Source organism: Pleurodeles waltl, chromosome 6, assembly GCF_031143425.1.
Source record: "Pleurodeles waltl isolate 20211129_DDA chromosome 6, aPleWal1.hap1.20221129, whole genome shotgun sequence".
Classification (NCBI taxonomy): domain Eukaryota; kingdom Metazoa; phylum Chordata; class Amphibia; order Caudata; family Salamandridae; genus Pleurodeles; species Pleurodeles waltl.
The window spans coordinates 295169320-295194927 of record NC_090445.1 but is presented as its reverse complement, the minus strand read 5'-3'; the positions used below and the strand labels follow the sequence as shown (position 1 = coordinate 295194927).

The window sequence follows — 25608 nt, the reverse complement described above, 5'->3', positions numbered from 1 at the left end:
TTGGGGTAACCAGAGTCACCTGCAAATATCGAGGGATACCTGCTAGACACACACTAACTCTCAGGGACAACCCCATACCCAGACACCAACTTATACTGGGTGGGGACCTTGGGCTCACCTATTAGCCACACACAGTGCCTCCGGAGTTGGCCCACCACATATGGTATGCTGCTATTCCTCAAGATAAATGCATCATGCACAGAGACAGGATACTTGGCATTCACATGGGAGATGTTCTGGTCCACCAAAAACACCATCTGCACATTCATGGAGTGATAGCTTTTTCGATTCCTGAACACTTTTTCATTTCTCCGGGGGGGGGAGGATGGGGGAGCAAATGCCACATGTGTACCATCAATGGCACCAATGATGATGGGGATATGTCCCAGTGCATAAAAGTCAGCTTTTACTGTGGCCAAATCCTCCACCTGGGGGAATATGATATAGCTGCGCATGTGTTTCAGCAGGGCTGAAAACACTCTGGTCAAAACGTTGGAGAACATTTTCTGAGACATCCCTGATGCCATGGCCACTGTTGTTTGGAAATAACCACTTGCCAGGAAATGGATCACTGACAGGACCTGCACTAGAGGGGGGATACCTGTGGGCTGGCGGATAGGTGACATCAGGTCTGGCTCCCAATGGGCACACAGCTCTTGGATTGTGGCCCGATCAAGTCTGTATGTTAGGATAATGTGTCTGTCCTCCATTGTCGCAAGGTCCACCACGGGTCTGTACACCGGAGGATGTCACCATCTCATATTCATCCTCAGCGGTCGAAGCCTATGGAGGAAAAGGGGTCATATTCATACATCAATTGAAAAAGAAACTGTATGTGAATCCGAGAGTCAGTTGCTGTGCCAATGTCTGCTGTGACGCATTTAGGTGCCATGCCCTGTGCCCCCCCTGGAATGGCGGCTGCCTGACCTCTGAGGAGGGACAAGTGGAAATGAGGTAATTCCTCTGGCATTGTGCGCCCTTGCGGTAGGCGGTCGATGACCGCCATTCACCTTCGCATTGGTTATCATTGGGGACTATGGGTTCCAGGAGCCAATGGCAATGTACGCGGCAGTGATGGTATGGACCGTCGCGGACATGACCACCATTTTCTATCTATTCACTCACTTGCTACCTAACCTTCAACAGGAGAGGACCTACTCTGCAAGTGCTGCTGTGACCTGTGTCTGGAAGCGACAATGGCACATGTGTCTGGGGAAAGGGCCCCTGCCTTCACTGAGGAAGAGTTGGAGAAACTGGTGGATGGGGTCCTACTCCAGTACACGTTACTCTACGGTCCTCGAGACAAACGGATGAGTACACTGTGAGCATGATGCGCGGGCCATGAAAGTATGGAGTGCTGTGTGTGTAAGCCACATGGAGGGGGGGCAAGGCATCCTGGCCAGAGTGCTGCATGTATAGTAGTCAATGTATGTGCATCAGGGGATGGGAGGGATATGGTGGGCCATGAGTGTGACAGTCTGGATGGTTAACTAATTCGCTTTTCTGCTGTCTTTTCGATGCAGGTCAGCACCCATCAGAAAAATGGTGTTTGGCGTGCTATCCCCCAGGAGGTGCGGACCCTTGTGGTCTTTGACAGGAGGAGCCCCCACTGCCGCAAACAGTGGGAAGACCTGTGCTGCTGGGCATGGAAGACAGCGGAGACCCAGCTGGGGCTTGCCTCCCAACGAGGAAGGGGTGCCATCGTACCCTGACCCCCCTGATGTTCTGCATCCTGGCGATGGCCTACCCAGAGTTGGATGGGCGCTTGCAGGCATCACAGCAGCCACAAAGGGGTGAGTACAAATTCAGAATCATGACTGTGTGGGTTTACCTGGTGGGGGATGTGGGCTGTGGGTGCCCTAGGCCAGGTTGAACATAGCCGGGTAGGTTCCTTGTTGGGCAGGCTCTGAAGCACTCCACCCCTAATAGTGTTAGTGGGCATCAACTACTGGGCAGGGTCCTATGGGTTTCTGGTGTTCTGATAATAGCGTTAGGCATTGTACCCCATGGGCTGGTGACTATCTTAGTAACTGGTAGTGCATGGCCTAGTGCATAGGGCTGCTCCCTGTGTGTTGTGTACGCCAACAGTGGTGTTATTGCTGGTATTGACCAAGTGTATCCTCTGTCTCCCCCACCTTTTTGTTTCGTCACCCTGTCCTTGTGTGCATTAGCATCATCTGGCGGAGGAGCAGAGGCACTGGCGACGGAGGGAGCTGCATCCCACATGGGCCTGGAGGCTGAATCCACCGACGGTGAGGGCACCAGTGGGATGAAGGGCGAGGGGAGCACCATGACGGGGACGGGCGGGGACACCACAGACAGCGACTCCTCCGATGATGGAAGCTCCCTGGCGTTGCTGGACACCTCTGTGCCCACCCCAACAAAAGGTGCAGCCGCCACCCCCCAGCAGCACCGCCCTCCCAGCAGCCCTTCAGCGTGTTTCCCGTGCCCGCTCACACAGGAAGGTGGGCATCTCCTTCGCCCCAGGCACCTCGGGCCCTGCCCCAGCCAGCCCTGCTGCTATCAGTGAGGAGGCTATTGACCTCCTGAGATCCCTCACTGTTGGGAAGTCAACCATACTGAATGCCATCCAGGGTGTAGAGAGGCATTTGCAACAAACAAATGCATACCTGGAGGGCATTCACTCTGGTGTGGCGGCCCAACAGAGAGCATTTCAGGCTCTGGCCTCAGCACTGAAGGCAGCCATTGTCCCTGTCTTGAGTATCCCTCTTCCAACTTCCTCTATCCAGTCCCAATCCCCTCAACCTCAACCTATCCCAAGCACACCTTCAAACCAGCATTCACCCAAATCAACACACAAAAGTGGCCCAGGCAAACACAAGCACCACATTTCATCTCACAGGCACTCACACAAGTGCCATCCCCATGCAGTGACACCAACATCCACTGCCTCCACTGTGTCCCTCTCCTCGTTGTCATCCACCTCCCTCCCAGTAGCATCTCCAATCACACCTGCATGCACTACATCCTCATCCACCACCAGCACACCCATCACAACACACTCCGCACTGGCAGACACCACCCCCACATCCATGCACACATCCCCTGAGTCCTCATCCAATGTGTCTGTGACCCCTCCTCCCAAAGTACACAAATGCAAGCACACACCCACCCAACAGCCTTCCACCTCACAACAGCATCTAGCCCGTGCACCTGCACCGAAACTCAGCAGACAGACACCTCCAACAACGACTCCCTCTTCCTCCACTCCCAAAACCCTCTCCCTTTTCCTGGCCCAGTGTCCCTAAGAAGCTTTTCCTGGCAAACTCGACATCCGCTGTGGTTCCTGAAGCTGTCAGAGGCTCAAAGGGGGCACCCGTCAGCCCAACCAGTGTGCCACCAACTCCTGTCAAGCCCAAAACCATTCCGGCACCTGGCAAGGTGGACATGGGAACAGCATCCGCCAAGGGGAAGGAGCCGCAACCACCCAGCACGGTCACCTCAAAGACTCCAGCTGCCAGACCCAAGGTCACACCACCATCTGCCAAGGTGAGGATGGGCACAAAACACCAGGCAAGGCACTTCAGCTGTCCGAGACTGTAGGTGAATTCCTGGTGGCTACCAGCACAACCGCCAGCAGCGGACAGCACTGCCAGCAGCCCCGCTGCTAGCACCACTGCAAGCACCGCCATCTGTACCACTGCAAGCACCACTACTGTCAGCAGCAGCAGCTCCAGTGGGCAGCCGTCCGAGCCTCCCTCCACCGCTGGCGGCACCTGCATCACAGCCAGCACCGCCAGCTGCACCGCCGCTAGCACCGCCGCAGGCCCCGCTGCAAGCACCGCCACCTGCACCGCCACCTGCACCGCTGACAGTAGCACCACTACTAGCAGCAGCAGCCCCAGTGGGCAGCTGTCCGAGGCTGCAGGAGAAGAGCTGGAGCCTCCATCCACCACTTGCAGCACCTCCACCAGCACTACCACCAGTTTGCAGCCGTAGCCGTCGCAGGATGAAGTCTAGCCCTGCCTTCGTGGACTGTCATGCAACCTGGTCCCTGCAAATCTCGTTCGTCAGACACCCAGGTGAGGGACTGTGAACTGCCACACCCCAAGTGTTGCATCACTGGGCAGAAAGCCCCCCCAGAACCAGTGGAAGAAGGCATCCACTCACCCTATCCTTGGCAGGATGAAGCACACCGGGCACAAAGCCCCCTCCAGAACCAGTGGAAGAAGGCATCCACTCACCCTATCCTTTATCAGGATGAAGCACACTGGGCACATAGCCTCCTCCAGAACCAGTGGAGATATGCATCCACTCACCCTATCCTTGGCAGAATGAAGCACACTGGGCACAAAGCCCCCTCCAGAATCAGTGGAAGAAGGCCTCCACTCACCCTATCCTTGGCACGATGAAGCACACTGGGCACAAAGCCCCCTCCAGAACCAGTGGAGATATGCATCCACTTGAGAGATTGTGGCCTTGCACTCCCCAGTACCAAGCAGTGGGCAAACCACCCACTTGAGAGACTGTGGCTTTGCACTCCCCAGGACCAAACAGTGGGCAAACAACCCACTTGAGAGACTGTGGCTTTGCACTCCCCATGACCAAGCAGTGGGCAAACCACCCACTTGAGAGATTGTGGCCTTGCACTCCCCAGTACATCGCTGTGGGCATGGAACCCCCTCGAGGAGCAGTGCCATTTTACCATCTTCGAGCTGAGGTGCCTCCCCCTTCACCCGCCCCCTGAGGTGCCTATGTGTTTTTGACCTGATGCCCCTGCAGTGTTCTCTCTGTATTGAGGCAGGAGTCAAGTGTGGGCTTGGCCTATGGGTTTTGGCCCAGTGGCCCACAGACATTTTGAGTCGACAATGTACAGCCTTGTATAGATATTGTATATTTTTGTAAATACTGTTCTTAAAATTATTACATATATCTCACTGTTTCTAAAATATCACTAATTTGACTCTATTCCTTTTGTCCTTGCGTTCTTCCAGGGGGTTATGGGGTGTAAATGTAATGTTGTTGTATGTGTTTATGTGTATGGTGTTGTGGGTGGGGGTGTTGTGTGTTGCGTGTGTGTGTCACTCCCTTTTTCCTCCCCCCTCCACATGTACTAGCTGCAGTACTCACTGTGGTCGTCGCCGCCGCCTTTCGTTCTCCTGGTATATGAGGAGGTAGACCAGCATGGGCAGGACCTGCAACTTGGGCTCCATGGCGTCCTGATTCTTCGTTGAGTGTCGAAAGGTGAGTGGTTTCCCTTCTAAGTTCTGTTTCCGCCATCCTTTTGATGGGTTGGTACCGCCCTGGAAAAGCTGGTGGATGAGCCAGTTGTGATGTGGTGGTCGGTACATTGACTTCCGCCTGTCTGTTGGCGGTTACCGCCGCGGTGTTTGTTGCTAACGCTGTGGTGGTCGGATTGTTAAAGTGGCTGTCTGTGTTGGCGGTTTCTGCCGTGGTTGTGATCCCATTTTTTTTACCGCCGGCCTGTTGGCAGTATTACCGCCGCTTTAACACCAACTGTCAGGGTTCTAATGAGGGCCCATGTCTAAAAAATATAGTTAAAATGGCTATATAACATCCTTCCCTTGCCGGTTCAAAGGTAGTAAAAAGCCTGACAATAAAAGCAAAAAAGCACTAAAAAAGTTATAATTAGGACATATATACATGAATGTCAATAATGACAAGTTAAAAGACACTTTGAGCATGTAAAATATTAAAGGGGCAATAGCAAATGTCAGCAGGGGCCCAATAGAAATGAATTTAAAAAGTCAGTATCATTTTTCAAATCATCGATTACATCTGGGACAACTGAAGCCAGGAAATGTTTCACTTCAGCAGGTGGTAAAGTAGCAAAATTGTTTCCAAGAAAAACCAAGGAGCACTCATGTTTCAAAGCCTGAGCTCCAGCTGAGGCAGCAGTGTTCTGTGTTGTGCCGAATGTTGAGTCAAGAGCTGCATGATCCACAAAGCGCAACTCAGGGAGAACTTCCCAAAGCAAATGCACCCTCAATGCGCATGTCTGGAAATGAGCCCTTAGTGAGAACATCAACAGATCAGCGTCCAATGAAAGTAAGCACTGTGTAGAAAGGCAAACCTTTAGTGCACATTCGAAAAGGCACCAAAGGCAACAAAACACGGTCGGCACACAATCCAAAACTGGTCTGTAAAACAAGACCAGTTCTATTCCAGTTCTTTCTGGAATGGTGCTCCAAAATAATGCTTCATGAGTTTACAACACAGTTGCGCTGGTGGAGGCGCTTTCAGTCCTCCTTGTTGTGACGGGGCAGCCATTGCGAGTAAAAAATAGCAACAGCAAGCAAGTCGAAATCCCCCGAAAATACTCAAAAATAACAAGTGTATGGATGAAGGTATTAAGCCAAACATAGAGGAGAAGGTGTGAACAAAACAGAACCAAAAGCCTTAAAGAAATGTGCAATCTCAGTAGTAATGGATGCATTAAATATTTATCCCATGAGTTCATCAAAGTGTCTCAGAAAGTTTGTATTTCAAAGGGAGTGTATTTCTGCGGGTGACATCGCAACTTGAAGTGCATGGGCCTTGCACAGATGTAAGCACAACATGTTTTTGAAACAATAAAGCCTTGAGTCTGCTTAACTTGTCAGAATTCACATTAGAAGTGGCAATGTGAGGCTAAATATCTGCTACTTTCGTCTGTTGTGTGAGAGGAAAAAGAACATTCCCGCAACAGGTGACAATTTGGGAGACCGAAACAGCGTAAGCTATACCGGCTTGCATCCCACAACCACTCTCACTGTTTCGGAGTTCATAGCTTCCATTCAATAGCATCTGGAACTTAGGTCTAATCAAAGGGACGGGCTGGAACTCCCTTCAAATAGCAAGCTGAATTCGCTGCTGAAGTGTTACACGTCCCATGCAAGGACAGCTGCTTACAAACCATTGAATGGCTCACAGACATTCACTGCTGCAAAGAAAGACCTATTTCATGCCATTGAAACAATTGTACGAAAAGAGAAGCTCACACACCTCATGGATGTAATTATCTCCTAGCCTCTCATATCTGTCTACTGGAATGTGTTTCAAGTAGGATGTGAATTGAAGTGTTGAAATAGGCAGATTAATAACCCTGTGTATTAACCATTCAGCAGATGGTATTTCAGTCACAGTAAAAATAAACTTTCCTAATATCTTGAGGTTTAGCATGACATTAGTTGCTTCCTTCTTAGCCATTATTTGTTGTTGTTGCATTAAATTAAATGTTGAAAATATGTCCCTTGCGCTAATGTGTTGTCAGGGAACGCGAACTGCTTTAAGTGTTTGTAGTGTCTTACCTAACTGCAGAATGGACCTCTGTTGGCTCGGTCCATGTTGTGAGGATGAGCTGTCGATTTGCAGTATGTCTATTGCAGAAGAAACAATGTTGTTTAAAGTGTATATGTGGTCAGACAAGGTGTTAATTCCATTATCTACAATGGCTAATGCTTTCTGTAAGTTTTCCTGATCTATTTGCATTCACCGGGCAGCAGCTTCTTGTTAGGAAAGTTTCTAAATTTAATTGTATACTGCATATAAGAAGCACTTTTTATATTGTCTTCTGGAGCCGAACAGGAAATCCTGCAAATCTATATTGTTAAATAGGAGACTGAGGTGTTCTTTATTCTAGTGGGGAACTTTTTAACCATTGCTGGCATAATGTCCCTACACTGTATGTTGTTTCTATACCCGAACGCTCTGATGGCACGTAGCAAGGGTCTGGGCTATTTGTTCTAAACCCCCGTGGAGTTTACAAAACGTACATGACGACCATTTGTGTCCACTGGCCACAATAGCCATGCACCAGGATGTGAAACTGATGTGTTAAATGTTCCATTCTGGATCCACTCAATGAGTTGATCTTCAGTTGCATTAATGTATTTTGCCATTTGTCAAATTCAGCAGGGGCAGGGACACTAGGCACATTCAAGTCTTTATTTTTTGCCAATCCTAAACAACTTGTCTTATTGTACAGTTTCATTTAAAAATATCATTTGAACAGGTTTCAGATATGCTCTAAATGAAGCTTTCTTTCCCCTTATTTGCCAATTTTGTCTGTCAATAAAATATGTTGACTTTCACTGGCTATTTAAAATATTACGACTCAGCATTTTTAACATTGTGCCCAAAAAAATATACAAACTTTTCAGAATACATTTTGGAACTCCCCACTGGCGGAGTTAGACAGTATCCCCATTGAGTATAACTAAAAATAGTCTTTGGGGTACGTGCTAGGTGAATGTAATGATGTCCATAATAATTATAACAAAACATATCTCCATAATTTTCTCTTGGTCGATAAATATCTTCACTTTCAAATACAGTAAAGTATTCTAAATCAGGCATCATAGTATCAACTGTTTTACATCCCAATCATCAGAAACAACTCCAGGTTTTATTACATCGTTCATGGAAAGTCTGAATACATATGGAATTTGGATGACCTCCTTCAGGCCATATACGGTGAATGATAGTTTACCCCAAACATTCCCATCAGGAATTTGTATAACTGAAATGTTCACTAGGGGCAAGTCTCTGCGGGGACCTAGTGGGAGGAAAAGTGTTGCTTTAGGACCTCATCCACTAGTTCAACTGTAGAGCATTCCGGTAGGTAATGACCATGTATTAATAAGCAAATATGATGACAACCACAGTCCAAAGAAGGAAGGCAATTACAGTAAAGAAAAGCCACAGATAGCTCATGTAAGAATAAAATAGTTCATTTTGAGTTGAATTATCAGCTTACGTGCTCTTGATAGTTCTGTTGCAGAAGAGGCAGATGAGTCGGTGAAAGTGTCATTGAAGTCGGCAAAATATCCAGAAGCAGTTCTTGCAGAAACTGGAGCTGGATTTGGAAGGGGAGAGTTGACAGAAGTCTCCCTCGGTGGTTAATAGTAGATTATACCATCCATTTGTGTGGAATTTGAGTAGAATCACTCAACTTTGTTGACATTAATTGTCGCGAGCTAAGTTAATGGGACTAATAAAAGATCATTTTCCACCCCCCCCCAAGCTCGGAGAGGTGTCAGCATTGCTGCTTAAAACCTGCAAACGAACATCTTGGTCTGTAGTGAGAGGGATTCAAGTACTACCCAGGAGTACTCTAGGTCTGCTGTGCAGGATATGCCATATGGTGTAGCTTGACATTGTCGATGGAGACAAAGCGGTTTTCTATCGAACCAGGCAGCAGTGGTAGAATGACAGTTCTGGTACCGTGTATTCCCAGGACTGGAACCAGTGCGCAATAGGATGGACCGAACTCCTTTTTCACAATAATCTTTTCACCCATTAGATGCCCAACTTTAGGAATCCAGCTGGTGCGTGTTATTGGTGCATCCCTTATTTCCATGGAGGCAGCACTGGCAGATGCGCTGTTGTAGCGGAACTGTTGTAAGACTTGCAAGACAGTGACACATTAATTTATGTCAAAAGGTGTATCTGCTGTCTCCTCATCAGGACCATCAAGATCTGGAACATACATTTGTGTTCCGAACAGGCATTCATATGAGGTATGCCCCCCCAAGGGACCTTCTGGGCAGATTATTATGTGCTCCCTGGACTCCATACAGGTGAATAAGCTAACTACGACCCATGCCTACTACTCTGACTATTAAGGATTGCTTTAAATCCCTGTTTCTTCGCTCTACAACACTATTTCTCTCTGGATGAAATGGAGACGTATAATACAATTGGACCCTTAATGAAGCCATGGCATACCTGAAAGCCCTTGAGGTGAAATCAGGGCCCTGGTCCCAGTGAAAGTCGCAACTGTATATATGCCAATAAAGACTTGCAAATCTTTTAAAACAGTCTGAGAGTCAGCCCAGCATTGTTGTCAAACCCATAGAAATCTGGAGCATGAGTCAACAGCAACTAAAATATATTTGTATGCACTATCAGGTGTCAGGGGACCACAACTGGCAGAAATGGGGTCTTTGGTTGGCAGTCAGGTTACCCCCTGTCGAAGAAAGGACCCTCACTCTAGTCAGGGCACAGGAGAAACACACCTGGTTAACCCCCACTCACCCCCTTGGTAGCTTGGCATGAGCAGGCAGGCTTTACTCAGAAGCAATGTGTAAAGTATTTGTACTAACACACACAGTAATACAGTGAAAACATCCCAAAATAGACACCTCACAAGTTTAGAAAAATAGGTAATATTTATCTAAATCAAACAAGATCAAAACAACTAAAATCCAACATACACAAGTTAAAATATGAATTTTCAAACAAAGAAGAGTCTTACTCCTTAGAAAACAATGGAAACAATGATTTTGAACAAAGTACCTGGTTAGCATCAAACATAAAGGCATTGATGCATCGATTCCATCCTCGCAAAGTAGGCCATGCGTTGTTTCTACTCTGGTCAGGTCGGCAATGCGTCGTTTTTCTCCCTCTCAAGAGAGCAATGGTTTCCAGACGGGGCACCTCAGATCCACGCAGAGTTGGGTTGACTTTGACGCCCAGGGATGATGAGTGGAAAATCCTGTTGCACGGTGTTAGAAAACCGCACTGCGTGGGGTTTGCATCGTTATCAGCCTCCATAAGCAGGTGTTGTGCATCGTTTCGCACGCCGCGATGGGCCAATCTCCAAGCTGCGATGCACGTGGAGCGTCGATTGCAGCCATAAAGGCAGTCGCGCTTCGTTTATCAGCCGCGTTGCGGAAAGTGCATCATACATTTCCCTGCACAGCGCTCTATGCAGGGATTTTCAGTTCTTGTCTGCCAGCTTCACTTCTCAAGGACCCAGTGACTGGATAGGGGTACCACTTGGCAGGGCAGGAGTCTCAGCATAGAGTCCAGGTGCTGGCATGGGAAGTCTTTGATGGCCCTGAGAATTCAACAACAGGTGACAAGCTCAGTTCAAGCCCTTGGAGATTTGTCACAAGCAGGAATATACCACAAAGTCCAATCTTTGTCCCCTTTCACAGGCAGAAGCAGCAACTGCAGGATAGCCCAACAAAGCACAGTCGCAGAAAGGGGCAGAATTCCTCCTCAGCTCTTTTCCTTGGCAGAGGTTCCTCTTGGTTCCAGAAGTGATCTTAAAGAAATCTAAAATCTGGGGTTTTGGGTCCACTATTTATTCCCCTTTCTGCCTTTGAAGTAGGCAAACTTCAAAGGAAAAGTCTCTGTTGTTCACAAGATCCTGCCTTGCCCAGGCCCCGCCCCAGACATACACCAGGGGTTTGAAGACTGCATTGTGAGAGGGCAGGCACAGCCCATTCAGATGTAAGTGACCACTACTCCATCCACTCTAGTACAGATGGCTCATCAGGAAATGCAGGCTACACCCCAGCTCCCTTTGTCTCACTGTCTAGAGGGGATTCACAAACAGACCAACTGCCAAACTGACCCAGACAGAGAAACCACAAACAGGCAGAGTCACAGAATGGTTCAAGCAAGAAAATGCTTTCTTTCTAAAAGTGGCATTTTCAAACTAGCAATCTAAAAACCAACTTCCCTAACAGATGTATTTTTTAATTGTGAGTTCAGAGACCTCAAAATCCATATTTCTATCTGCTCTCAAAGGGAATCTATACTTTAAAGTCATTTAAAGGCAGCTAGCTTAGGGGTGCCTTACATGTATGAAAAGGGAAGGTTTAGGCCTGGCAAGTGGGTACACTTGCCAAGTCGAATTGGTAGTTTAAAACTGCACCTACGTATACTTCAGTGGCAGGTCTGATCCATGTTTAGAGGGCTAATCATGTGGGTGGAACAACCAGTGCTGCAGGTCCCAATAGTAGCATTTGATTTATAGGCCCAAGACACCTCTAGTGAACTTTACCAGGGACTAACTAGTACATCAAATATGCCAATCATGGATAAACCAATCACCAAGACCATTTACACAGAGAGCATATGCACTTTAGCACTGGTTGGCAGTGGTAAAGTGCCCGGAGTCCTAAAGCCAACAAAAACAGGTCAGAAAAGATAGGAGGAAAGAGGCAAAAAGTTTATGGATGACCCTGCAAAAAGGGCCTTTGCCAACAACAATGGTCCAGTCCACACTCTGTAAATGTTTGTTGGAAATGAGGAGGAGTTCATTTGACGGTGGACCCTTTTATTTGCTGACAGATGTCTCAACAAACAACATATTGCTTGGTCTGTTTGTACAGACCTGGCCATCAGTAGCATGCTTGTACCAGTGAAATGGTAGCTGCCACACCAGCATGGGCAGAAGCAACTCCCTAATGCGCTGCTTTAATCAATTCTTGTCTTTGATCTTTGTTTGGGACTACATGATCACCCACCACTGATATTGTTACTAGGGCAGTATTGAGGCTTGATATGCCATAGTAATATTTGTAGGATGTACCCTGGGCATGGGCTTGCTGTCTGCCGAAGCTTTCACAGCAGCCATTGTTTCATCATACAATTTCAATCGAGAATGAGTTATTGCAGCAACAGAAGCGATAGCAACTGCTGGCATGGCTGCTTCATCAGCCAAGGTATTGTCAGCAACATGTATTCCAACACGCTGATGTCCCAGTGTATGAACAACATGGACATTGAGTAGCGTTTCCTTCAGATCCACTACTTTCCTCCATAGGAGTCTGTGTTAAATGGTGTTTAATGGTGTTGCCTTTTGAATCTCTGAACCCATCCGAGCACCAGTAATGCAGATATTCATTGAAGGACTGGACACAATAGTATGAATCACAGATGATTAACATTAACTGTTCTGGATCCATGTGTTTCAGTGCCATCACCAGAGCCTTGAGCTCTGCTAACTGTGCAGTGCAGTCACCTAAAGTCTGCGTGTAAGTGTGTTGTGGATTGAATTCACCATCTCTCATGTGGAGTATTGATGTTTTGAGCCTGCTGTGGGTTGGGCTGAGCCATCAGTATACATAATTATTTGGTATTGTTCAATAGGCAATGTGTTTGCAGGAACAGGGTATTCAAGTTCATATTGTAAGAATTCTTGATTTTGTAATTTTGGGTCAAAAACATATTCAACATCAGTGGCTGTCAGAGATGTTGCCCATTGAATCCAAAGTGGATGTAGTGCTTTTGTGTTACGAATGCTAGCCCTCAAGGGCTGGGATCAGAGATACAGCAGTAATGCGTTCCCCCTGGCCCAGAGGTCTCTCTTTAATGACAACCATGTAAACAGCAGTGACAATTTTCTCTGTGGTAGCAAAGCATAGTTCTGCTGTAGAATATAAATGTGATGTGTATTCACCCTCAATGAATGTTACGAAGGTAAAACCCATGGCACCAGCAATTACTCTGATGACCAAGTGTGTTTTGTTTTCCCTTGTGTGTAAGTCTTTAGCTGAAAGTATGTCTTGTTGCTGTGCTCTGAGAATGTGTGTGCATTTGCTTGAAAAGTCAGGACGTATTAAATCGTAGGCTCTTGCCTTCATCCGATAATTCGTGTAGCAAAAACAGGACACGAATGAAGGCTATTTTTTTTTTTTTTAATTTAATTCATAGCCTAATTCGGCAAATCCCACAACAATGTGTCCTACATGTTGTATGAGGTCATCCTCTGTAAGGTAGATGTCATCTATGTAGGACAATGCCTCAGAGTCAATGTTGTATAAAATAGAAGTAGCATGAGCTGTAAACAGTCCCCGACTGTTCTTGCACCCTTTTTCTTGGGACACTAAAGCGCTGATACTTGTTAAGTCCCTACTTTCAGGTGCTATATTTTGGCAGAAAAAAACATTGGAAATATCCAAGGTTGTTTTTTGTTTTTTTGTTTTTTTGCGCATTATATTGTTTATTAGTGCATTTGGTATGGCAAATGTGTGTGTATGACTTTTTAAATGTCTGTAGTCTAAGACTTTTCTATATGAATGGTCCAGTTTAGCTATGGGGGATAGTGGATTGTTCATTGGTGAGTCACAGGGTTCAATTACTCCCTGGTACTCTAGCTGTTTGAGGATTTCCCTCATAGATGCTTTAGCTTCATGCTTTATTGGATATTGAGGTTGAGTTTCGGGTTGAGATCTGTTGGACCGGCCCCTTTTCGCAGGGTCATCCCCAATCATTTTGCCTCCATCCTCCTATTTTTCCTAACCTGTTTTTGTTGGCATTAGTACTCTGGGCACTTTACCACTGCTAACCAGTGCTAAAGTGGATATGCTCTCTGTGTAAATTGCATTGTTCATTGAATTATTCCTGATTGGCATATTTGATTTACTAGTAAGTCCCTAGTAAAGTGCACTAGAGGTACCCAGGACCTGTAAATCAAACGCTACAAGTGGTCCTGCAGCACTGGTTGTGCCACCCACATTAGCCCTGTAAACATGGCTCAGACCTGCCACTGCTGTGTCTGTGTCTGCAGTTTTAAACTGCCAATTCGACTCGGCGAGTATACCCACTTGCCAGGCCTAAACCTTCCATTTGAATAAATGTAAGGCACCCCCAAGGTAGGTCCTAGGCAGCCCTATGGGCTGGGTGCAGTGTATATTTAAGGCAGGATATATAGTAATGGGGTTTATATGTCCTAACAGTCAAATACTGTCACATTGGGTTTTCACTGTTGCAAGGCCTATCTCTCTCATAGGTCTACACGGGGGCTGCCTTTAAATATTATTAAAGTGTAGATTCCCTTTGGGAGCAGATAGAAATTTGGAGTTAAGGGTCTCGGAACTCAAAATTTAAAAATGCATCTTTTAGTAAAGTTTGTTTTTAGATTGTGTGTTTGAAAATGCTACTATTAGAAAGTAGGCATATTCTTGCTTAAACTATTCTGTGACTCTTCCTCTTTGTGGATTTCCCTGTCTGGGCTGTTCATACCTCTCCTCTAGACAGTGACACAAAGGGAGCTGGGGTGTAGCCTACATATCCTGATGAGCCATCTCAACATTGCCCTCACACAATGTAGTCTCCAACCCCCTGTAGTATTCCTGGGGCCTGGCCAAGGCAGAATCTTATGAACAAGAGAGACTTTCCTTTACAGTAGGTCGACTTCAAAGGCAAAAAGGGGTATAAGTAGTGGACCCAAAACCCCTGAAAATGAGACCACTTCTGGAATCAAGAGGAGCCTCTGCCAAGGAGAAGAGCTCAAGGGCTGAGGAGAAGTGCTGTCCCTGCCTGTGACTGTGCTTTGTTGGCCTATCCTGCAGTTGCTGCTTCTGCTTTTGAAAGGGAGCAAAGATTGGACTTTGTTGTGCATTCCTGCTTGAGAAGAATCTCCAAGGGCTTGAACTGAGCTTGCCACCTGTTGTTGAAGTCTCAGGGCCATCAAAGACATCCCCTGCCAGCACCTGGACTCTATGCTGAGACTGCTGCCCTGCCAAGTGGTGCCCTATCCAGTCCCTGGGCCCTTGAAAAGTGAAACTGGCAGATAAGAACTGAAAATCTACGCACAGAACGCCGTGCAGGGAAATTTATGATGCACTTTCTGCAATGCGGCTGATAAACGAAGCGCGACTGACTTTTTGGCTGAAATCGATGCTCCACCTGCATAGCAGCTTGGAGATTGATGCATTACGGCTTGAGAAACGATGCACAACACCTGCTTACAGAGGCTGATAACTATGCAAACCCCACGCAGTGCGGTTTTCTAACACCGTGTGACCGGATTTTCCACACAACGTCCCTGGGCCTCCAAGTCAACCTGACCCTGCGCGGATATGAGGTGCCCTGTCTGGAAATGGACGCATCACTCTCTTGTGAGGGAGGAAAACAACGCATCGCCGACCCGACCAGAGAAGGAAAGGATGCACGGCCTCACCTGAGAGTAAGGAATCGAAACATTGCTACCCTTTTCCGACCCACGGTTGCCTGTGCTGCTTTATTTCTGACGTTAACCAGGTACTTTGCGTAACAAGTGCGTTCTCACTGTTTTCTCAGGATTAAGACTCTTATTCTTTTTCAAATTCATATCTTGGCTTGTGTATGTTGGATGTTTGTAATTTCCATCTTGTTTGATTTAGATACATATTACCTATTTTTCGAAACTGGTGTGGTGTCCATGTTGTAGTGTTTTCACAGTATTACTGTGTGTGTTGGTACAAATACTTTACACATTGCATCTGAAGTTAAGCCTGCCTGCTTGTGCCAAGCTACCAAGCAGTTGAGCAGGGGATTAACTGAGCGTGATTCTCCTTTACCCTGACTAGAGTGAGGGTCCTTGCTTGGCCAGGGGGTATCTTGACTGCCTACTAAAGACCTAATTTGTAACAAGATCTGATTGATCTTACATGATAGGGGGAATCTTTATTCCACCCCACTTGGTTGTGATATAATGCAGATGCCTGCGCCTTAGCCCAATCAATGTCATAAGCTTCCCTGAGCTCTCTGGGAACAAGGGGCGAGAAGTGGGTTCAATTATCTCTTCCCCACATGGTAGATTACGGACAAAAATCTGGTGGCCAATCATTTTCAGCCAGCAAAATATCATAAATGTTAACAAAGCAATCCCAAAAAGTGGTTTCTATGGTGCACTCGCTCCATGTCTCCTTCTAATTGTAATTTTAGTTTCTACACCCTCTTGGGTGTGGAGAGGGGCATGTCCACAGTCTGAACCTGCAAGAAGTTGTCAGTTGCATTCACCTCCAGATGCTCTTGAAAATTACAGCGAACTATTGTGACCTCTGCCCCACTGTCTAGCAGTGCCAGTGCCCCCTTCCTGTTCTTCACTAAAGCTTTTATCCTGAGTGACATGTCGTATAGCAATCGCTGCCACTTTTTTCTTTTTGAATTGAGGTTTTTGTTGGGGAAGTTTCTTTTCTTTTTTATCAGAAACTTCACACGAATGATGTGAGTCCTTTCTCGGTTTCACGTTTGCTGTGGCCAATAAAGGCTAGGTAAGACCATAATTACTCAAAGGACCTAACCTAACGTGTAATATTGTGTGTGGTAGGGCACTGGGTGCTTGAGCCAATTATTATGGTCTTAATAAGATAGAGGTATTTCTAAGTATGCATAAGCTCTGTATTGTGCAGGTATGTTAGCTGGTGTATAGTGATGAAATGTATTAGTGTTCCCATCAACTGCTGGAAAGGTGACCCAAGATTAAAATATTTCTGTTTTGTAGGCTGGATGAGCCTCAACTACAAATGTTACTCTACACCCCCTGGGCTGTGAGGCCATTTGATAGCACATGAGCAGTGAGGGGAGGTCGCATGTTCACTGCAATTGCTACCCGTTGTGGGTTCGCCGTGGTGGATATACCTGTTCAGAGACAAGGACACCAAATGGGGATTGATCCTTTTAAGGTTCAAGCTTGAACATCCTAGAGCATTGGATAGGTACTACCTACCTAGCTGAGGAGGAATCCTCAACACCACAGACGTCTCCATATATAGTATTAAGGTGCCTTTAGAACATAGTGAGACAGAGATACTCAGAAGGATCTGAAAATTAGTGCCTGACCAAACGGTGGTGGTGCCATGTCGCATAGGATCTCATTATCCTAATGAGGCTGCTAGATTTGGTCAGCAGAACCACCTGAATTGAGGGGAACTGAGCTCAATCCCACAACATGTGACAGCTGTCGACCTAATCCGGGTTTCCGGCTAACTAGCAGCGCATCAACTCTGCTCTACAGCCAGGGTGATTGTAGCAACCGGACGCACGACAAGATTGACTTCTATGAGGAAATCGTGATGCATCAGATCTCATCCTTTTCTCCAGTTACATTAGTCTCACACATGCAAAGACAAACAGAGGCAAACAATGATTCAATAAGCTTTATTGAATTAGCTGCATCTTAGATAAAATGGCATGAATTGCAATAACTAGGTGTTAGAAATGGGGTCTCTAGTTGGCAGAGGTCTACACCCTTGTCCAAATAGGGATCACAATCCTAGCCAGGGTAAGTCACACACAATCCAAATTATCTTGTGCCCACCCTCTGGTAGCTTGGCACTGAGCAGTCAGGCTTAACTTAGAAGGCAATATGTAAAGTATTTGTGCAATAAAACATGCAATAACACAGTTAGAACACTACGAAAAGACACCACACAAGTTTAGAAAAATATAAGCTATTTATTGGATTAAATTAAAGTCAAAACAATCACGATTTGATAATCATAAATTGAAATATCACTTTTGTAATGATAAGAAGAGTTGTTAGTTCTTAAAAGCAACAATTGTCTCTTGCAAGCACAAAGTACCTGGTTTGCATCAAAATTACACACACAAAGACCACAGAGGAGGAGATGCGTGTAAAAAGGTAGGTGTGCATCAGATTTGTGTGCGCACACAGACGATGCGTTGATTCTTTTTCATGCAGCAAGGGCTTTGCGTAGAATTCCGATGCGCTGGCTTGAATCCTCTTTGCGATGCAGGGTCTTTTGATGCCCAGGAAAAATGCGTGGGAATCCTGGGCGTGCGGGACAAAGTAACAGCTGTTGCATCGATCCAATAGGAGATGCGGTGGAGTTTCTGCTACAAGGCTGGCGCTGCGTCGATTCTTCTCACAGGAAGTTGGGCTGCGTCATTCCAGCTCGGCGATTTGTTGATTCGGTGGGCTGTGCGTCGAAGTTCTGGCAGGCTATAGGTCGATTTTCACCAGACAGGGAGTTTCTTTGCAGAAATGAATTCTTTTTGGCCCTGTGACTTCAGGAACAGTAGGCAAGCTCAATCCAAGCCATTGGAGAGCACTTCTCAGCAGAGCCAGAGGCCAGCAAGGCGGCAGTCCTTTACAGCAAAGCAGGCCAGGTGAGTCCTTTTGGCAGCCAGGCAGCTTCTCTTGGCAGGTTGCAGGTTCTGCTGCAGGGTGTCTGTCCCAAGAAATGTCTAGTTTGGTAGGGTCAGGGACCCAGTTTAAATACTCAAATATGCCTTTGAAGTGGGGGAGACTTCAAAGAGTGGTTTTGAAGAGCACAAGGTCCTCTTTCAGTACAACCCTGTCCGCCAGGGTCCCAGGAAGGGGTTTGGCAGTCCTTTGTGTGAGGACAGGTCACTGTCCTTTGAAATGAGTGTCAGACTCTCCACCCATTCAACCAAGGAAGACCCATTCAGTATGCAGATGTGTGCAGGTGTGACTGAGCATCCTGTGTTTGTGGATGTCTGGGTGGAATGCACAAGGGAACTGTCAACCAGCCCAGCCCAGACGTGGACAGGCTGTAAGGCACAGAAGGATTTAAGTGCAGAGAAATGCTCACTTTCTAAAAGTAGCATTTCTAAAATAGTAATATAAAATCCATCCTCTCCAGTCAGCTGGATTTTTTATTACCATTCTGGCCAAACTAAATATTACCTGTTTACCTCTTTCTAATAAGAGTCTTCCACTCAAACCGATTATGGGAGTAGCCATAATGTTAGCCTATGAAAGGAGCAGGCCTCACAGCAGTGGAAAATGAATTTAGGAGTCTTCCACTACTAGGACATATAAAGCACACAGATATATGTCCTGCCTTTTACCTACACAGCACCCTGACCTGTGGTTTACCTAGGGGCAACCATAGGAGTGACATATGCAGACAAACTGGAGTTGAAGGCTTGTAAAGTACTTTCAAATGCCATGTCGAAGTGGCAGTGAAAATGCACACACAGGCCTTGCTATGGCAAGCTTGAGACGTGGTTAAAGGGGCTACTTATGTCGGTGGCACAACCAGTGCTCAAGGCCTACTAGTAGCAGTCAGTCTCCAGGCCCTGGGCACATGTAGTGCACTTTACTAGGGACTTACAAGTAGATCAAATATGCCAATTGGGTATGTTACCATGTTTTAAGGGAGAGAGCATTTGCACTTTAGCACTGGTAAAGTGTGCAGAGTCCTAAAACCAGCAAAAACAGTCTCACAAAGTGGAGGGAGGCAGGCAAAAAGTTGGGGGTGACCACCCTAAGGCTGTCAGGTCTAACAATGGGATGATAAAACATGCTAAAAACAAAATGGTGACAAGAAGAGTGAAACACAAGGAAAGTCCCACCATCCATGCTGTCAGTATGAGTAATATATGTGGTTCCTACCTAAGCTATGTTAGAGCACAGCATGATAAGCCCTAATATGCCATTCAGGTTTCCACTCTGCGAAGATATCATACCCCATTCCTGAGCAAGAAAGCCTGCTGTCTGGAAAGACACCATCCCCATGTGGGCCAGTCGTCCAGTAGTCTAAGCAAGCAGCTGTAGCGAAGGCAATCAGCAATCAACATGCGGTCATCACCATCCGGCTGGAATCTCCCTCTAACGTGTGCGGGACAGTGACGTTTTTTTTATAATAAAACAACTGATGTTCTGAGAAAATGTCCTCACGTAAGCATGTGTATGTTTCTGGGAATGTTGGAGACACAGCATACCACTTTGCAGGCAACTCTATCTTGCTGCATCCTTGAGGAAAGCACAAAGTGAAAAGAATGTCCTGCTAAAAACGCAAAGCTTTCCTGGGTGAAAAAACAACTAGATCAATAAAATAAAACAGCACAGCAAATGTGGCCTATGCTAAAAAAATTAAAGAAAGCTTAATTATGTATCTGGGCGAAAGTGCACAAGCTGCAGGCCTAGTTGCTAAAATAACATGCCTAAAAATATAGCTAAAATGGCTATATAACAATACTACTATAAGGCCACATTCAGGGAAAAAAAGAAACCCATAAAAAGGGAGGTATGGGAACAGCTTGGGAGGGCAAGTGTAACTAATGATTTGTCCATGTTCTAGAAAGTGGTGAACTCGTCTTGTTTTGCAAGTGGACATAACTCAAGTACTAATGTAACTATCCAGTCTTCCATAGGGGTAACTCACTTTAGTAAGGTATTTAAATCCACATTTTTGGGGCGCATGAGCAACTACATAGTGGACATTATTTCTACTCCAGGGGAAGGTGAACAACTGACACTCTCATTAGATGAGGGTGTCCTGGCAGTGGGGTGGTGTCCAAGTAACAGATGGGTTTCTCATCAACCTTTTAAAAAATAACATTGATCTTTAGGCTCCACTCTATCAATGTATTGAACAGTGCAATTGCCTGTGGCCCTCTGCGGTCCTAGTAAAATGCAGATAAAGTTACGATTTTCAAAAAAGGGGAGAGAGGGGACACCTGTTGTTGCCACCCAATATCACTTTTTGAATCCACCTCAAATTGATGGGCATGATACTGCAGGACCACCTTGAGACGTGTTTGGCCACAGAGGGCATTCTAACACCAACACGATATTGGTTTAGATGAGGCTGGGAACCATAGACCAGTGCCTAAATCACCACCTCATAATTAGCAAGTATGCCCAGATCCAGCAATGGTGACTAAATCTCTCTTTTATGGTACTTAGCTCAGCATTCGAAAATGTTGATAGAGCCAGATTATGGTCAAAGGTGCTTGCTATGGATGCTGATCGAAGGATTGTACTCTTTATGCAAATTACATGAGAAAGCAGTGGGCAGTGTAAGATAAGGGCCCAGAAGAGAATGTACACTCCCCATTAACTTTGGAAGGGGCATAAGACAAGGCTGTGTACTCACCCCATTCCTGTTTAACCTCTATATTAATGATCTGGAGTCATTCTTGATAGAGGTGGAGACTGACTCACTAAGGGCTGGAACAAGAGGTTTGGCAGTCCTCATGTATGCTGACAATTGGGTACTTGTTTCTATAACATGGGTTGCTCTACAGAGATTGATGGACAGATTTGTGGAGTACATGGATAGTCCAGGGCTGCAAATCCTATACAATAATATGTGGTCGACCTAAGAGCAAGGTGAAAGCCTTTCAGATAAGTGGTAACAAACTTAAGATCGTACAGAAATTCTCTTAAATAGGGATACCATTTGACAACAAATGCCCTTGGAAACATTTGATAAAAGTGAGATGCATGCATTTTGAGGGCATCCTTATTCAAGTTTGCAAAGAAACTGGGCTCCAGTCCCCTTGAGGCAATTATTAATATATGTATAAAACCAGATGCATTTCTTCTGCCTCATATCGAGCGGGTATCTGGATCTCTGCGATCTGGCACAGTTACAGAGCAGCAAAAATAGCTTTTTGCACGAACTCCTCTGACTACCTGGGAGTGTACCTGCTTCCGTTTGCCATGATGAGCTAGGTTTAAAATATCTGTAGGATACTAGATACCACTGCTTTGGATGTCTATCTGGAGCCATCCCAAAGCACCACTTACCAAACAGTGATTATAGACCGCTTGAACTTAAATAAAGCATGCAACATCCAGTGGTTACAGTACGTGAAAACCCAATTGTATTAAATCGGTCACCACAATTTTTTTGACAACCAACAGAACCCTTAAAGGCATCTTAAAGATCTTGCCAAAAAAGAACTGCTGGCCCTCCTGTCAATAAAAGAGAGGAGGTGGAGAACGACAAAATGTCCGGGGGGCATATGCACTACTGATGACGACCAACTATATGGAAACATATGTACTTACCATCCCCAGGTCACAGAGATACTATTTGGTAAGATCACTTCTCAATATGGCCCATCTGCTGCAAATCAAACGCTTACCTCAACAAAGATCATGCGGTCTGCCTATGTTGAAATCCACCCAATCACAGTTGCATTTTCTCTTCTTCTGTGACAGTGCCCCTAGGAAAACAATTCTGGTCCCATTGCTCAGAGCTCTTAACATCAGATCTTGCAGACCAGCTTTGCTCCACCTCCAACTAATACAAACAGAATTAGTTTGTGACATAGTATATAGGTTTATTGCAGCCTCTGTTTGATTACATAAAGTGGTAGGGAAATAACTGCATTCTTTCAACTTCAATTTACTCTATTGCTGCTAATCTGTGACTTGTTAACCTGTGGCTTCTTTTGTGGAGGATCTTTGACGGTGTGTCTCAAAAGTATGCCTCACCTATAAATAATTGGACATGTTATGAACATGAGTACCGGCCTACGACAGGTGTATTTTATCTTTTTGCTGCCATTTTGGCACCCCGACGAGCCCGGTTCTTGGCAGTATTTGAGATAATGTTTTAACTTGAATTACATGATTGGCCAACAATTGCACTGTAACTATTGCACTTTACACCTTGCTGCTATTGCATTAATATTTTAATGTGCCAGGTTTGAAAGTGCCCATCTCAGATTTGCAAGTGACTGCATGTTCTGCATATAGAATAGGACTAATGAACTGACAGAATGAGTATGGTACAGGGCACAGGCCTGAAGCCACTGCTATAGCTATGCACAGCGGTCAGCAACAATTGCAGCACATTTTATGCACTTTATATTACGCTGCTATTGCCCTGGTATTTCAGGTCCGATATTGCCCTTCATAAGAAATGATGTATTGTTTATGGAATCAGACAATGGTTGTGGTGAACTGTTTTCTTACATGTAGACAGACCTTATCTGCAATGATTTTATTGAATGTAATTTTTTATAGGATACAATGTATTGTACTATGTGGTTCTATGGTTTTCAAACCGAATAAAGGGCCTAGTTTCGATATTGGCGGACAAATTACTCTGTCACACCGGTGATGGATATCCCGACCACCGAAAGCTAACTCCCATATGATATATTGAGATTTATATTTTGACGGACGAGATATCCATCACCGTTGTGACAGAGCAACTCATCCGCTAATATCTAAATAGGCCTAAAGATTTTTCTTACTTACTAATGGTACTACATTGTTTTTGAGAACTCTGCTTGTTCCTGAAAGCTATAAAGATGATGATTTTAGCATTGAAACCTTTAAAAACATATTTGCCTTCTTGCACATCACTTTTTTGCCATTCTCTGAATTTTTCTTTTTCCATTTTCTATGTTTTGGCTATTTTCTTATTTTCCTTCAGATGAATCCAACAAGCCAGGGTACCATACGACTCCTCTCAATATGGAGAGGAAAAGGATTTGAATATGACATTGATTCATTTTGTGAAAAATTTGTCATGAAGGCTTAAGAGCGAAGTGACTCCAAACATAAGCCTTGGCAGCTAAGAGGTTAAAATGTAAGCTAGTGGACATGTGGAGTTGTGTTTGCTTAATCATTCCAATTAACGTAAATATCAAGTTCTTCAGTCACAAGCAATAAATATCAGGAGATTTCTTTTTAATAGAATTGCTAAGAGTACCAATGTGTTATTTTACGTGAAAATATAATTAAACAAATCACATTTTTCAAAACAGGAAAGGTAAAAGGGGATTCTTTCATGCAAATTGGCATGACCTACCTCATACATTTACTTCTGCCAGCCACCAAAGCATTCAATGAGATATTTGTCGCTGACGTTCTTGACATCAACCTCCAGGCAGGTAGAAAATGGCAGGAGAAGGAACCTGGAGCAATCGACATTTCATCAGCTGTAAAAGTATTTTGCGAACTTGAAGGGCACGGGTATGTATCCTAAAACCTTGCCAGCTCTTTAAAGATATTTCACTGATTATCCCATCTGGAACCTGTGTAAATTATTTGTGCTAAAATGGTCTTCTTTTACTGTAACCTGCATAGAACAAGTCAAACTGCACTGCTTTAATTTTTATAGGTTTCAGGAAAAATAAGCAAAACGTTTCCCTTTCATAAGTTCAAACATGAAGTGACAAAGCCAAAAGGTGTTTTTTTCTTGCAGTGCGTTCACATATCGACATTATTTGGAGTAAACAGCGCTTTCACCGAAAATATACAAAGAGCCAACTTGCACAGTCGCATGCGCACAAACAGAAAAAAAACTGGCTCACGGGCACAGGCAGTTTGCACACATGCGTTGAATACAATTACTCTTGCACATAATGCAGGCACGCCTTATGTTTTGCCTGTGCAGTGCATCCATAGATGTTGTCCATAGGTGAGATTGTGTTATATGAGCACCTGTCACCTATGAGTATAGCCTCACAGCTAATGGAATTTGCAATGAAAATGTTCTATTCAGAAATAAAGAATGCAGAATCATTTATATCCCTGGTTGAATGTTGCTGCTCCTCTCCTTGCCACAAGACAGTTGCTTTGTCATCCTCCTCTGGCACAGCAGATAATAGACACAGATCTGAAAATTGATATATTCTTTCTACCCTGCAAATTGATGGCCAAATTTAAGAAAATTGGTGCTGCATTATATGCAGCACCACTTTTCTTGCTTCCCTTCGCGCCCCCCTAACGCCACCAATAATGGTGTGACTCCTTTTAACGGCTACTCCACGCAGGCCTTAAAATGCTGCAAAAATGGCACAGTGGAATCTTGCCGATTCCACTGCCCCATTTTTGCGGTCTCTTTAATGGGGGAACATCCCCCTTGCATACAATATGCCTGGCGCAGGCATAATGTGGTGCAAGGGGTTACAAAATGGCGCAATGCATGCATTGCGCCACTTTGTAAACATGGTGCGGCGAATTTAGCATTGTTGGGGCACATTAGCATCATAAAAAGTGACGCTAATGTGGAACAAGGAGGCGCTAAGCCCTCTTAAATCTGGGCCGAATTTTTCAGGTAACAGTTCTACTGTATTTTATGTAGCTTGATTTGATTTATGTTGAGAATATATGTGCAAAAGACAAAAGCTATGATGCTTGATTATACTTTTGAGGTGTAAAATAACCATTAATACAATGTAAGTACTTTTTAGGGGCATATTTTTAAGCCCTGTGCGTCACTGGAACGTCAATTTTGTTTTATACACCGATGGCGCAGACAGCAGAACTATGGTGGTCATTACAACCCTGGAGGACGGTGTTAAAGGTGCGGTAATACCGCAAACAGGCCGGCAGACAAAAAAAGGGAATTATGACAGTGGCGGAAACCGCCAACAAAGACAGCCACTTTAACACTCTGACCG

General features: G+C 45.3%; 1 protein-coding gene across 1 annotated transcript in view; it reads left to right on the top strand.

Moving 5' to 3' along the window:
• Positions 1–25608, top strand: part of LOC138299650 (nicotinamide N-methyltransferase-like) — a 67361-nt gene that overhangs the window by 21327 nt on the left and 20426 nt on the right. The window contains exon 2 of the mRNA XM_069238103.1: positions 23968–24175. Coding sequence (XP_069094204.1) covers positions 23968–24175 — 208 coding nt within the window. The remainder of the gene's footprint in view (positions 1–23967; positions 24176–25608) is intronic.